This window comes from Uranotaenia lowii, chromosome 1 (genome assembly GCF_029784155.1).
Source record: "Uranotaenia lowii strain MFRU-FL chromosome 1, ASM2978415v1, whole genome shotgun sequence".
Classification (NCBI taxonomy): domain Eukaryota; kingdom Metazoa; phylum Arthropoda; class Insecta; order Diptera; family Culicidae; genus Uranotaenia; species Uranotaenia lowii.
In genome coordinates, this window is record NC_073691.1 from 1,834,322 (window position 1) to 1,849,494 (window position 15,173).

At 37.6% G+C, this 15,173-nt stretch overlaps 2 protein-coding genes across 2 annotated transcripts; one reads left to right on the forward strand and one right to left on the reverse strand.

Moving 5' to 3' along the window:
- The first annotated feature begins 1,760 nt into the window (after positions 1–1,760).
- LOC129738415 (AH receptor-interacting protein) lies at positions 1,761–3,171 on the forward strand. The gene is made up of 2 exons (XM_055729608.1): positions 1,761–2,519; positions 2,577–3,171. Exons 1-2 carry the CDS (start codon positions 1,909–1,911, stop codon positions 2,920–2,922), a joined length of 957 nt encoding a protein of 318 aa, XP_055585583.1. The 5' UTR covers positions 1,761–1,908; the 3' UTR covers positions 2,923–3,171.
- Positions 3,172–3,598: 427 nt separating this feature from the next.
- On the reverse strand, positions 3,599–11,778 carry LOC129738556 (uncharacterized). Its single transcript, XM_055729780.1, has 6 exons — positions 10,849–11,778; positions 7,667–7,729; positions 7,469–7,597; positions 7,121–7,410; positions 6,175–6,834; positions 3,599–5,415 (listed from the first exon to the last, which is right to left on the reverse strand). The coding sequence occupies exons 1-6, from the start codon at positions 10,894–10,896 to the stop codon at positions 4,803–4,805; spliced, it is 1,803 nt and encodes a 600-aa protein (XP_055585755.1). The 5' UTR covers positions 10,897–11,778; the 3' UTR covers positions 3,599–4,802.
- Positions 11,779–15,173: the final 3,395 nt, after the last annotated feature.

Consider the following 15,173-nt stretch of genomic DNA (forward strand, 5'->3'; position numbering starts at 1 on the left):
CAAGCAGAGAAAAAAGGTAATTGTAACTAAATATTATTGTTTCTCTATTCTCCACCATATGAAATCAGTGTACTTGCATAATTCGAATTTATTGTTAATATTGTAACTTCTTAAAAGTGTACTTGCTAAAATTATGTTCACGAAAAATGTAATTGGAGTGATAAGAAAGCTGATCAAAAGAGGAATTAATGCGTTGGATAGGTCCAAGAAGGGCCTTTTTTGCTCTATTCTTTCAACAAAATACAGGTCCTGGTGCCGTTATTTACCACGTGTGACCTTGTACACCTTCAGCGAGCGCGGTTGCAATTCTGAGCTAACATAACCTCATTCTCACTCATCATACCGGACAGAAAGAATCAAGGATCGAAAAGGTTGGTTCCAAGCCAGAAATACGCCATCTTTGGTACTTAGACCCACAGCCAAGGCCTCCGGAACCACTTTCGACGCCATTTTGTGCGACGTCCGTCTTAAGTCGCCTAGAGGAAAGCTGTCAAGCCGTTTGTCAATGGCTGCAACTACCGTGTGATCCCGTAACTTTCCATCGCAATTCCTACATCCAAGCAAAAACCATTATCACGCAAGTACACTCAAATGTGACGTCACGTAAAACTTATAGTTTATTCTTTATGTAATAATATACAATCAAACATGTTAAAAACTTTGGTGGAGTTAGTTTAGAATACGGCCTTGGGGGTGTAAAAGTTTTCCACAATCTCAATTAGTTCTTTTTTTGCTGATAAAATTCATTATATTCCATTATTTTCGCAGTAAGATAGCAGATTGCCTGTAATTTCACATTTTGATTCTAGACAAGTGGTTAAACACCACTGTCGTTTTCGACCAGGTTGTAGGAACCCACGAATTTTCTATGGACCGATAGGCGAAGCGGTTCGCGACCGTTTTGAGTTCCTTTACCCCTGGTTCCTTGGTTGCTAGTAACTCAGCCGATGACATGTTCTTACACTGTGTGAGCGACCCTATGAGATACCACCCACCTCCCATGCAAAACATATTTGTTTTTCCCTTCCCCGAGAGCTAGAGGGTAACAAAACTTACAAAATTTACAAAATATACAAAATTTACAAAATTTCCAAAACTTACAAAATTTACAAAACTTACAAAATTTACAAAACTTACAAAATTTACAAAATGTAACAAATTTACAAAATTTACAAAATTTACAAATTTAACAAAATTTACGTAATTTACACAATTTACACAATTTAGAAAATTCACTCAATTTACAAAATTTACCAAATTCACAAAATTTTCAAAATTAACAAAATTTACAAAAATTTACAAAATTAACTAAATTTAACAAAAAATTATTTTTTTTTTTAAATGTCTTTATTATAGAGAATTTCAGCTTTCAGCTGGTTCATCTCTTTACAAAAAATTACCAAAAATAGCTAAAATAACCAAATGATTCAAATAACAAAATTAGCCAGGATGATCTTAGTTGAAATTTCCTGAATGAATGAAGCAAAACAAAAATTTAAATCTCATTATTTTTTTTATTATTACTTTATATTATTTTTTCATTTATTCAGTAAATCTCATCATTGTTTTAAATTTTTTATTATAAATTTAAATGTTTTCAGTGATTTACATATTTACAATCTGCGAACTTGTTCGAGAAACAAAAATCTCTGAATAGGTCTAACGATCGATGAAAAATGAGTTCTATTTATTCAATCTCTCCTTTTCCTCGCTCCATGAGCAACCATCACAAGCACTCATTCTCTGTTGATGTTCGTGCAGCAAATAAACTGTCAAAAAATTTTATTTTTCTCGCGTTTCCCGGAGCCAGAAATTTTTTTCGTGAATTTTCGTTGTCCTTTGCATTCCAAGGACGATTCCGTGCCAGTGTTTGTCCAAGTTTCCGTTCTTAAACGAAGACAATTTACCATGGATCCGACACAGGAAGATCCGCGGATTGTTAAAACAACGCTCAATGCTGGAACCCAATATGTGCCGTTCACCGATGGGACCAAGGTAAAATTTCACTACCAAACAAGGAAGCTCGATGGGACCGTTCTGGACGACAGCCGCAAAACAAGCAAACCCATGGAGCTAGTTTTGGGGAAGAAGTTCAAGCTGGAGGTGTGGGAGATTTGCGTCCAGAAGATGGCTCTGAACGAGGTGGCCAAGTTCCGGTGCGACAAATCGCTGGTGCAGCAGTACCCCTTTGTGGCCAAAACTATAAGGGATTCAATGAAACCAGCTGAGAAGCGAAAGCACTGCTGTGGGATGACGATTCAGAACGAGGGTATTGGGTATAAGGATCTGGATGAATTGTTCAACTGTCCGCAGGATTTGGAGTTTGTGTTGGAGATTTTGAGCATTGAAAATCCGGAAGAATACCAAAAAGAGTCATGGCAGCTGAACGATAGCGAAAAAATTGAACAAGTGAAAGCGCTCAGGGAGAAGGGGAATGATGCGTATAGGAGGAAAGATTACACCACGGCCACGGAAGCTTATTCCTATGCTACTGGACTTGTGGAGCAGCTTATGTTGAAGTATATTTTAAAATTATTTTATTTTAGACTTTAAATGATCAAGTCCTTTGTTTGTAGAGAAAAACCACACGACACGGAATGGGACGAGTTGGCGCAGCTCAAGGTTCCCCTACTTCTGAACTATTCCCAGTGTAAATTGCTGGAGCAGGACTACTATGCGGTCATCGAGCACTGCAGCGAAGTGCTGGAAAAGTATGATAAGGACAACGTGAAAGCACTATTCCGGCGGGCGAAAGCACACTTTGGCGCCTGGAATACCCGAAAGGCTAAGGAGGACTTCCTCAGGGCTGCAGAATTGGATCCAGCGTTGGAACCAGCGGTTACCAAAGAACTGAAGGCGCTGGAGGACGAGATCCGGCTGAAGGATGTCGAGGATAAGCTCAAGTTCCAGAAAATGTTTTAAGTTATTAGCGAATTGAAAGAGATGTTATCATTGTTTTTTAGTTAATTATGTGGTAAGTATTTTATAACTTTAATCAACAAAAGCACCCGCTCCATGTACTTGTACTGTATTTTCTTGTATCAAATGTGACCAATCACCGTACTGAAAACAAATTAAGTGGCCGTATTTTGTGAAGTGATGTAATCTATAGCTTATCGCGTCTTGTTCAAGAAATTTTATAGTCAATGTTTAGGATAAAGAGATCTCTCACCCACCTGTCCTAATTCAGTCTAGAATAATTGAATCCGAACATCTGTCCCGTTGTTGTGTTTTTTTCATAAATCCAAGCAATCACTATTGCATCGATTTCTTTGACATCGAAGCCATCGATAGCGACGAATAACAACAAACGCCTTTATAAGTTAACGTAACTATGGTACCATATGTTATTCCAGTTTCTATCACAGAACAGTTCGGTTGTACTTGGTGCACATATGCGGTAACGATGCAGAAACTGCAAGTATTGGTAAATCCGCGCTTTGTGGCCTGGCAACTGGATCCTCCTGCAGGATCGCCGATATAGAAGCAATTACGTTCGTAGGAAACAGAAAAAAGGTAAATTGTGTCATTTCAGGTGAAAATTCCTGAGTGAATAAATCAGTTGTTAAGGGGCATTTCTTTCCAGCTTAAGTCGCACTTTTATTATGACGAGAGCATGTTTTTATTTGAGAGATGCGCTTTAAACATAATTAGATATTCGTATTGTTACAATCGGCACTACAAGTAGTTATTTGCTGCAGCTAACCAATTCAACCAACGTCTAAGTTTCACATTCGCGAATCTGACAAAAACATAAAATAGTAGGTAAATGCTAATTTGCTGCCCGATAATTGATTAAACTCTATTCAAAACTATTTGCAACTACGCATTAATAAAGCTACCCAATGGAATAGGAATGTTTGCTGGATTTCTCTTAAGAATTCTTAACCAATTTTCTTTGCCTAATACTGTACAAATTATAGTAGGATTTCTCCTCCACTCACTTTCGAATCATTGCAATTTTCTTTTGTTTTATTTGCTTTACTTTTAAATTACATGTTTGTATGTATGTGAATTGATTTTTCTGGGCTGTATTATTTATTGCGCTTAAATTTAAACAACAATCTCACGAGAGGAATAGTGAAAAGAGGCGCTGCCATCATCAATTTGTGTTTTAGTATAGACTTTTAAGTTTAGAGTCTAGAAAGAGTAGGGTTTGATCATTGCTCAGTGTAGTGATTGATTTTTTTTCTGTTGCGGTGAACTTCCCAGAAGTCATTTTTTTTTGATTTTTTTTGTTTTTTTTCCAATTTTGTAATGATATCCAGGAAAGCTAACCTATCATGTCTTTTGCCAATGATATGGTTTGTTCTAGTTTTCTTTAAGCTTTTTTTCTTCTTTTTGGTACACTCTCGTTTAAGTTACAATGAGAAATCGGCACAGCCTTGTGCAGTTTGGTTTAGTTGCCTCTGTTTCAATATTCCTGCCATGCTTAACAACATTGTTTTGGTTTCCATTTATTTATTTATGTGGTTTAATTACTGTTCTTTCTTTATTATTTGCTGTAGATTTTCACAGTGATGCGAACTTACCCTTAGATAATTTAAAACATTCTCCCTTCTCTCTACAAGGTTTGCGATAATTGCTTAATAAGTGTATAATTTTATTCCAGCGCGTTATGTCCGCCATTTTGGATTGCACATTGGCCCCGCCCATGCTCCTCAGAGAGATCGGTTCCACCCCAAACCGAATCACAGTGTGTAAAGATCGAGTCAATTTTGGTCTACTACATGGCTCCATTGACCCCACAGCCTAGTTGGCCATCTACTTCCGCTGTTACTGTTGCCGCCGCTCGTTCGGATCTACTTCGATATGTTGACCACGTTCTGGAACAGGTCCGAACAGTCCTGTCCTAGAAGTAGGTTCTCCACCTGCTCATCCGAGAGACCATCCCGTGCAGGATCCGACGAGCGTTGGAAGAGAAAAAACTCACTCCCAACATTGGAATTACTCCCCGAACTGTTTGCGCCAGCAAAACTCCCCCCACCACCCGGTCCCGTGCCATTACTCCCGCCGCCATTCCCATCGCCATCACGGGCAACCTCCGATTCACTGTTCCGCCGCTCCAGGGTGCGACCGATCCGCTGGATGCCCTGGGTGAAAACGTCCTTGACACGATCGCCGGTATCGATGATAATGTCCAGCGATTGTCGACGACCGGAGGACGAAGAACTTCCAGCAGCTGTACCACTGACACCGGTTGGTGTCGGAGCTGCCGCCTCGCTTATGCTACTGGCTGCGGTCGGGTTACATCCGGTGATCGAGATCGAGGCCGAACGGCCAATGGTGCGACCAGTGATCCAACTTGCGATGCTGCTGCTTCCAGTTCCGCTCGTTTTTGTGCTCAAGCCCGGGATCAGATTCTGATTGGTGCTGTCGTCGTGCAGCTCCATCTTGATGATGCGCGCCTTCATCCTGTTTGTGAGGTAAGTTGAAATTTTAATACCCATTTCAACCTTCACCCAGACCACCCGTTATGTATGTATCCACCGATTTGGACAGAACTAGCTGGAGGTAATAACTTTACAATGTTTCTTGAACAGACATTCAAAAAGTCAACCCTAACATCCCCTTGGAGAAGCTGAAAGCTTTCAGAATAGTTTGTGGTAACACGGTGTTTTAATCCAGTTTTGCCATAACTCATAAGGACTGCACTCGAATTGCTTCATAAAAATCGGTACAATTAAGAGCCGAATGTGTAAAAAATAGCACACAAAAGCACCCGCTTCCTCGCCATAAGTTACACCAACATAAAATCTGGTTTAGGCTGACAACGTGCAATTACGCGAAACAGGATAGACCAAAGAAGCGATATCTTCCGAAATCGTCATAACTTCTACCAAAAGTAAAAATTTTGATCGATTTTGAACGAGTTGTTTCAGAAAAGGAATTAAAAAAAAATGTTGAAAAACTAGAGCAAAGCAGTGGTTAATTTCTTTAAAAAAGTTGCGTCTACTTTTGAATAAGCGTCTCAAAATTCTTAGAATTTGGAGTAAAATTATGCTTTACAAACTGAAACAAGAGACTTCAAATATTTCAACATGATCAAATTTGTAAAAATCGATTAAGACATCTGTTCGACTTTCTACCACCAGAACTTTTGTTATTGTAGTTCTATCTTAGGGCGCAGACTTCGCCCAAATGATTTTCAACCCGTACGCAACTCATGCTCACCTTGGTTCCGAGCTGCTGTCGTCCGTATCGGTGTCGGTGGTATCGGACACTTCCGGTGGCAGAGTGGCCGCCTCATCCTCCAGGGCCATCGAATTGTGCTGAGAGTACTCCGAGCTGCTGCTATTGGAATGCGACAAACGAATCTCGGTCCACTGTTCGATGTCCTCCGACGACATGTTGGTGATATCGTCGATGGTTCGATTCGGCGAGAAGAGATAGTTGTTGTCAGAATCGCTCTCCCCGCCCGGACTCGTCTTTCTGAGTTGCGGAAAATCCTTCAACAGATGGGGACACTCCAATTTGTCCAGATACTTCGGTTTTATGGGACCGCTATTTTTGATGACAAGTTTGGCGGGAAACTCTAAGTACTCATCATTACACTCAATTCGTGCAGTCGAAGGACTCCGGATCGATTGACCTAGACCCTGTCCGTTGCGCAACTGTTGCGTTGAAGACGACGATGATCCGGATGCATCTTCATCGATGCTACTGGCTCGGGCTTTCCGTTTCTGGTGTATCTCTTCGGAAATTCTTTCCAAACAAGTCAGTGCCTCATTGTAGGTCATTTTTGCTTCGGTTACTTTGGCCTCCAGATCCACAACCTTTTGTTTCTGTTCCAGCAGTAGCGCATTGTAGTTGGCACGCAACTCATAATACGGTCTAAAATGGGTTCAAGATTATGAGTAAATTCCATTTTCTCAAAATCACTTTCAACAACTACAAATTTTAATTGAGCATAGAACATTAAAATCTACAATACTTACAAAAATAATAATTGGTTCTAATAAACAAGCAAATTCATCAGCAAAAGATTGCGTCGCACATCGTAACTACAAACAAACAAAAGAAAAGAGAAAGAAATTCGACCAAAATAAGAAAACCAAAGAATCAACAGCTACTAAATAGGTCCTACTACTAGCTTTTAAACTTCCAAACATTCACAAACCTGGACGCCCTAATAGAACTCTTCAGCTGCGAGTGCAGCTTCGACACGCGATTATTGGCCACCTCCAGCTTCAACTCGCTTATGCGCAACAGATTGCGCATCTCGGTGCACTCGTTCTGCGACTCGTTAACGCGCGTCGTGGCATGGGTCAGCATCTCCTGACAGGCGGTGTCCAGCGTTGATTTTTCCCCTAGGCCCTGCTCGGCCAGGTACACCATCTCCTTGGCCGCCGCATGGATCGATTTGGCCTTATCATAGTTGATGGCCGATTGTTGCGTTTCTTTGGTTAACTGTCAAAAAAACAATAAATATAGTATTCAATTTTTCTCAGTGTAGTTTAAATCTTACCTGGGATGCATACAGCCGTGCCTCGTAGTAGGGTTTAGCCGTTTCTATGGAATTGCCAAGCTTTTTGGCGATTGCTTTGATTTTTTCGGCACTTTCTTTCAGGATTTCACGGAACTCGGTTTTGGCTTCCTATAATTGAGAAAAAGGTGTATAGACTTATGCCTCTTCCACATTTTAGAAATTTCGATTGTTACTTACCTCAAGTTCTACTTCATATTTATTGATGTTGTCCGTGGCTTCATTCAATCGTTCTAATTCAACCTAAAATGTGAACATTTACTTAAAACATGGCTCAACTCCAGATCAAACGACCAACGTATCATGTATAGCAAGAACTGATTGAATTTTCGGGGATTGATCTATATTTCTAATAAAAGATTGTCCGATAACACATAGCATAACTTTCGCTTTTGAACAGGAAATAAATAAGGATAAGTCCCTTGAACTCGACCTTCTTAGAGAAGTTTTCACATATTGACAGATACCTAAGCAAAGAGGTATTTATAACAGTAAATCGTCCATAGAGAGTTTCGTGCAAAAGGTTATTTGATAATTGAGTTTAGCTCACGACAATCGATAATGAATTGTAAACCAGGTTTAGCCCAACACGACATTAACATTAAAAAAAAAACAAAAAAAGATTTTAGAATTGGGGATTTTTTAATTATCTGACAATTTGCGCCGGGGGTTTAAAATCTCCCCCAAAATTAAAAATTTGGTTTATTTTTACGAGTGTATTTTGCACGTGTATTTTTCAGATTTCTAACCTTTTAATTTTTCAAGTTAGGTTCGGTTAGATTTTTTTTGTGAATAAACCGTTATTTTTCACCGGAAATCATAAAATAGCACATCAAAACGCATCATAAAATAGCACATCAAAACGCATGGAAATTGTATTAGCTTTCCAAATAAAATATTTGAAAAAAAAAATAAGTAATGACCTTTAACATGAAAATTTGTAAATAAACTTTAAATGGTGTCTAAAAGTACCGTCCGCATCACCGAATATTCTGCAAAAAATACCTTTGTATAGCCCAATTTATGATGCAACTTTCATCTGAAGACACCAAAGTGGGCCAACATTTCCTTTAAGAGTTATAAAAAAAATAATGACAATAAATCTCTTGTTTTGCATGAAAAACAAAAAATGGCGCGCGCTTCTAACAACGTGTTATCAAAAGGACTTATAAAGCAGGTAAAAAACACTATTTTTCCATGCTTTGTAGAGTGTTTGCAGCAAAACTGACTTCCAATTTCATCCAATAATCTAATAGCGTATTTGTTTATACCCAGTTTTGCACCAGGTCACTACCGGTTTTGTACATTTGGTTGTCATGTTTTTTGTTTACGCGCTCAGGTTTACATCGGTAGTGCCCCAGATTTGATCTGAAAATGGACGGTGGAACGCTGAACATTCTGTCAGTGTTGTGAATGAGCATGTGAGCGAGTGAGGTAGCAATACACTGATGACAAATTTTGTTCGTTCTTGTATGGTAGAGCTCAAAACTGAGCGAAATGAGAAAACGAATACGGCAAAGTATCCTATTTTCAATGTAATATAAAATTACCTATTATGAGAATGATGCGTTTTACAGCCTAAGATCAACGATTATTTATACAACACCACTGCCATTTTCTCATACGTTTTTGATCAGTGTGTAAGGATTTTGGTATCCAGTGTTTAACTCCCGATATAAAAAAATATATGAAGCGTGTTTATATTTGATTGTTCTACCACTTTTTGTATTCCTAAACACACGGACTGAAAGCTTCTATTATTGACATTCACTATGCTTTACAATTATCTTTAATCGAAAAGTTAATGTACTAAGTATATGACCAGGCTGTAAAAGCAACATTCCTATTATTGGTAATATTATATCAACAATATGATTATTGGATTATTGGTTGACACTTGAATTCAGTTTTGATGCAAACACTCTATAAAGCACAAAAAAATAGTGTTTTTACCTGCTTTGATAAGTACTTTACGGATTGACCTCATGTTTACGTGGTAAAAAATCCTTATACTTGTATCAGTAAACAGAAAAGGGTGACCAAATTCAAATGCTGAAGTGCCGTACCGTTAGTGATTGAAGTGTTCAGAATGCTATCTAATATATGGCGAGATCTCTGGTCTGGAGTTTATCATTGACAAGTCTGCCGTTCCGGGAACGTTTCGACAATGTTGATAATTTTGCTGCTTTTCACCGAAGAAGCGAAATCCACCAAACTCGTCTAAAACACTACCAGAAGTAAAATGCGGAGCGATTTTGGAAAAGATGGAGTATGGGGATGAATTATAAAACATGGATCAAAAGTTATGGAAAGACTGTTGTTCAAAATGTTTTGTTCGGAAATTATCTCAAAACCTCTTAAAAAATTTTCATCTAATTTTGCACATAAAACATTGCATTATAAACTAAATTTACTGAAAATTTCGTGAATCTTCAATTATCAAAGCTATTCACAAAATAAGTTGTTGATGTTTTAAGGACAGTCCTTAAAACATAATAATTGCTAAAACTTAAAAAGTTGATAATTGTGCTGCTTTGTACCGAAGAAGCCAAATCCGACAAACTAGTCTAAAACACTAACAGAAGTAAAATGCGCAGAAAAGAATTCCAGAAAATGAAGAAGCTCTTCAAAAATAACCATGATTTGTAAAACATGGATCAAAAGTTATGGAAAGACTTGTCCAAAATGTTTTGTCGAAGCTGTTTTGGAAATTATCTCAAAACCTCTCCAAACATTTCCATCTAATTTGTCACATAAAACATTGCATTATAAACTAAATTCACTGAAAATTTCGTGAATCTTCAATTATCAAAGCTATTCAAAAAATATAATGTTGGTTTTTTTTAAGGACAGTCCTTAAAACATAACAATTGCTAAGACTTACTTGCCTAGTAAAACATTTTCGTCAAAATGCAAATTTCGAAACATAAAAATGAACAAGAACTCAGAACCGTGTAGAAACTAATTAATTTTCGGGATCTAGAAGCAAATATTAAATGTCTTAACCAAAATTACAATGCTGAACAAGGTTTGCTTCACAAGAGTGGCTCCAGAGAGTATTTGGTGCAAACAAACTTAACTTTACCCAACGCTATCTTAGGATCTATTTCGATCAATGTTTGTAATTTAATTTTTTTTTTTTCGAAAATCCCTCTATTTTGAATAACTACATTCCTCAACCTCTCATAACAATTAAACAAAAGTCTTAAAAAAATTGACCCGAGGGACCACAAACACCGAGCAATCAATCGAGCGTTCATTCACATCGATCGACGAAATGTCACAGGTTGCTTGGTGTTGATTGTGCAGCAGACCGCAAAGCAACTAATGTACCTAGATTCGCGTATATAAGTATTACCCACCTGAACTCGCGGATCCACCGGAGCGTTGCTGTCCTGTTCGAACGACATCTTCTAGGCGTCCGTCGTCTTCGAGTTTGTTTGCTAGTATGTAGATACCTAGCGTTTGCTGTTGTTGTTTACTTTGGGGCAATTTCGCTTCTCCACAATTTCCAACGTTAAGAGCTCACCCACAGGACGTTCACACAGCAGCAGCAGCAGGTCCTGCCTTCGCTTTCAATTTTGTGCAAATTTTCTTCGTTTCCTCAACACCGCACTTCTAGCTAGACATCTCCTTAGCTTAGGGGCATCACAGCCTACTGCTGTTGCTCCATCTTCAGCAAGTGTGGTGGGTAGGTTGTTATTGCTAGCAACGACCAGACTCCTTTGATTAATTGGCAGGAAATTAAATTTTCCACCCACTTTTAGATGGGAAAAAAGCTCGCCATGATTTTGCAAACTTTCCTCGAACTTCACCCTCTTGTCACCCGATTGTGGTGGTGGTGATGATGATATTTCGAAATGTCACACGACGCTCGCTTCAGCTTCACGAAATTGATTTTTCGACCGCCCGAACTGTGAACACTTTTCACGTTTCGAAAGTGATTACAAAAACTACAATCAAGCCGACTATTTTGGCCGTCGAAATTGCGAATGATTAAGGTGAATGGTTCCGAAAAGTTGACCAAGAGTTATGTCAGCCCCAACGTGAAAAAATATCACGCCAGCTAGCCCGACCACCGACTCTCGTCGACACTGCTAGCAAACAATTTTCTCAGTGGTTTCCTCGAGTAGAAGTGGGTACTAAACGGCTGCTCGGCTCAGTCGACGAAAAATATTTGTTTCTGAGCAGCAGCAGCGAGAGGTAGAACACACAGAGTTTTTTTCCCTTCACTTGTGGGGTTGGGGCGAACAGCTTTTGACCATATACTATCATCAACGTGGGGGGAAGCACGAGATCCCCCAAAAGTGTGACGAACGAACGAACGTTTGCAGCAGCGCATGCGTTGAGAGAATTGGCCGTTCAATTCACTTGGAAGATCAAAGTGAGCCAAACTCATGTCAGTTTCCTACGAATTTTTAGTTCTTAATTCTGATTTAAAAAACTCTGAGTATTTAAAAAAAAATAGAAACACAATCTATTGGTTCGAACAGTTCGAAGGCACTATACTTTCATTACAAATGATTTATGCAACATTCGACCATTTTTTTTATGAAGATTATCACGCTTTTCTTAATTCCAAACAACTAACACTTAATTGATTGTTCTTCTGTTGACATCATTCATTATGTCATGTTCTGAACTTTGAGCAACAATTTTTGTTGTTTTATTTTAGGTTCAAATTTCCTTTTTATTTTGTTACTTGTATAATTCATAATCAAACAAATGTGTCTTAATATGAATAAAAAATTCGTGAAAATATGAAAGAATCTTTTTCAAATTAAATTTCATGTGATTATCTCTGTTATCAAACAATCCGAGCTGAGAGAGAGAGAGAAAGAGAGTAATAAATCATAACTGAGACGAATTTCGAGCAGCAGGTGAGAGAGTTCAAATTATAGGGTGAAGGCACTAAACATTTCATTTTGTAAAATGTAAAATGGGTAAAATATCGAAATTCAACAAAATTATACTTTAACTTGAAAACAAACAGATATATAATTTTTAGAAATTTTTTGCATAAAATGTAGAATGACATTTATAATTCCAAAAAACTTTTTCTAAATCATTGGTGGGGATTTCTTCTAAATTAACTTGCAATTGGCGCCGCAGGGTCTCAGGTTTTCCCCAAAATTTTACTAAACCTTAGTTGAGGTGTTTTATAAACAAAGCATTTTGGCAGATTTTTTTACTTCAAAATTCTTATATATTCCATGGCATCTTTATTCGAACCTCATCCTCAACTCAATCAAACTCTTTCCAAATTTTTCAATATCTCGATTTGAAAAGTGAATTTGGAAGGCTTTCTAAATATAAACAGGATTAATACGAATTGGAGTCTTTTATAATCATTGTACCTTTTTCAAGTCAACATTTTGCTGAAAGAAAATCGTTCTTCTGAGATATATGTCAGTATTAAACCGGTTCTAGTTCAATTTTACTACCCAACAGAAAATTCGGTCTAGTTTTTCATAATTTGCAAAAGTTATGAAATTTGGATGGATGAACGAAGTTGTTGAAATAGAATTCATGTTACGAATGGTTGAAGTTTTTGTAGAAGTATAATTTGAATTATGATGTTGGAATGCTTTGGTAATTTTTTTACGATTTTCACACGAATTTGATACGATAGAAAGATACTAATTTCTTAAAAATAAGTTAAGAATTCTTCAAAATGTTTGTTTCATAAAGTTTTGTGATTTCTATGTACTAAATAAATCATTTCCAGCCCCTCTAGAATGGTCCTGGTGATTGGCGAAGTTTCCTTAAATTACACATGGTTTCTTCATCAAGGAGCATTTTTCTTAGCATGCTTCCAACGATAATGTCCATTTGAAACGTATGGTACTGGTGGTCCACGTTTCTTCCTGTTCCTGTGTTCCGGATGTCTTTGCGTTCTCTGCTCCATGGTAGGCCCAACCACATTATGTTTTCGATAATTTTAATGTTTTTATGTTAAAATAATCAAAAACATGATTAAAGACAAGAAGAATATTTACACACTTGTATTATTCTTTGGGACTCAGACATAAGTTCTGGCTGTGGAAGTACGATTAGTGATTAGTGATTAGTGATAGAAAGATACTAATTTCTGAGGCTATCCAAACTCTTCAGTATTAAAACTAGAGTCCACTCGAATGCTCTTCATACCAATGATATGTAGTCACTCAAACTCAATCGGCAAACATTGAAAAATGTGTGATGGAATTAACAGATAATGTGTCAAATACCGTACAATTTTGATGAATTAAATATTGTAATTGTAATTAATTTTACGGTGACGGTAACCTTTTTTGTAAAATTTTATGAGAGCCAAAGTGGTATAAATGCAAAAATTATCTATTTTGAGTAAATAATGTAAAACATTTCTCCATGTTGAATTTTTACGATTTTGAAATTATATTCGCATAATTTTACGTTCGAAAGAAAATTGCAAATGTTAAAAAATATATAGAAAATGGCCAAAAACAACAATTTAAAAGCTTGTTTTCTCGAAATTAGTTTTAATACACTTTTACCCCTTTGGCTTATATCACTTCAAAGAGATTTTCAGATGTTTGTTTTGATATTAGTAAGAGTAGATTCAAATATATTTTTTCCAAATGATATACGCAGACCAAGAAAACCGATCAATTCAATTTCCCAGAAAATAATAAATGTTCACCAGGTAACGAAGAAGACAGCAGCTGGTATCGTGAACACACCAACTTAATCACGTGGTACCGGAATTTATAAATTTCGGACTGTTGAGAGTCAGAACAAGACCCTACTACCATCAACCGATGTTGTGCCGGCAATGTTTGACTTACGGCCACCCAAAAATTAGATGTCGAAACCAGATCGCTTGTACAATTTTTTCATCTAATCATGATAGCGCAAATTGCACTACCAAAATAAAAACCTGCAGGAATTGCAAACAAAACCACTCGCCTACCCCAGTATGGATGTTTGAATCCACAGCTCTAAGATTGAAAACCGATCAAGGAATGGACGCTGACAGCCGCATGCAAAAAAGTTGAAGAAAATAGCACCGACATCGTAAAGCGATAAATTGAAGCACCAATAAGCGAGTTGAGAGGGCAGCCTGGTGATCAAACGGGTTAGGAGGACAGTTTGAAAAAAATTGAAAAACACCAAAAAGCGAGTTGTGATGACAGCTTGGCGATCATGCGGGTTCAGAGGACAGCTTCAAACAAATTGGATGAAATCACCATAACGCTAGTTGGGCTTGTGATATAGCAAGTCTGTTGTCTCCTGAGCCGATGTCCGCGAGTTGGAGCCCAAGAGTAAATATCGAACACAGTTGTACCCGATAAGTCTTTCAATAACGATCCGCCAACTGCAACGTTGATAAAGTCGCGAATGCCATAAAGATGGTAAAACGACTATAATCGAAACAAAAAAAAACCATAACGCTAGTTAAGAGGACAGCTTGGTTAGAAAGAAAGCGGGTTGAAAAGACAGCTTGACATTAATAAAAAACACCCTAAAGCAGGTTGAAAATTATGACAGTGTGAAAAGAACTCAAGCGGGTTGAAAGGACAGCTTGACATGAATTTAAAAAAATCTTAGAACGATTCGTTAGAACAATTTGGTAAAAAAATATCGTGAAGCTTGTTAAGAGGACACCTTGGAGTGGATGAAAACTCATGGAATTTGAAGAGATTTCGAAACAAGGTTAAAACAA

What these genes read in the sequence shown, in the direction of transcription:
- LOC129738415 (XM_055729608.1), top strand. Translation starts at nt 1,909, where the DNA reads ATGGATCCGACACAGGAAGATCCGCGGATTGTTAAAACAACGCTCAAT. An exon ending in GTGGAGCAGCTTATGTTGAA is followed by an intron (nt 2,520 to 2,576) that starts GTATATTTTAAA and finishes CTTTGTTTGTAG; the next exon opens with AGAAAAACCACACGACACGG.
- LOC129738556 (XM_055729780.1), bottom strand. Translation starts at nt 10,896, where the DNA reads ATGTCGTTCGAACAGGACAGCAACGCTCCGGTGGATCCGCGAGTTCAG. An exon ending in CGGTGGATCCGCGAGTTCAG is followed by an intron (nt 7,730 to 10,848) that starts GTGGGTAATACT and finishes TTCACATTTTAG; the next exon opens with GTTGAATTAGAACGATTGAA. An exon ending in CACGGCTGTATGCATCCCAG is followed by an intron (nt 7,411 to 7,468) that starts GTAAGATTTAAA and finishes TTTTTTTGACAG; the next exon opens with TTAACCAAAGAAACGCAACA.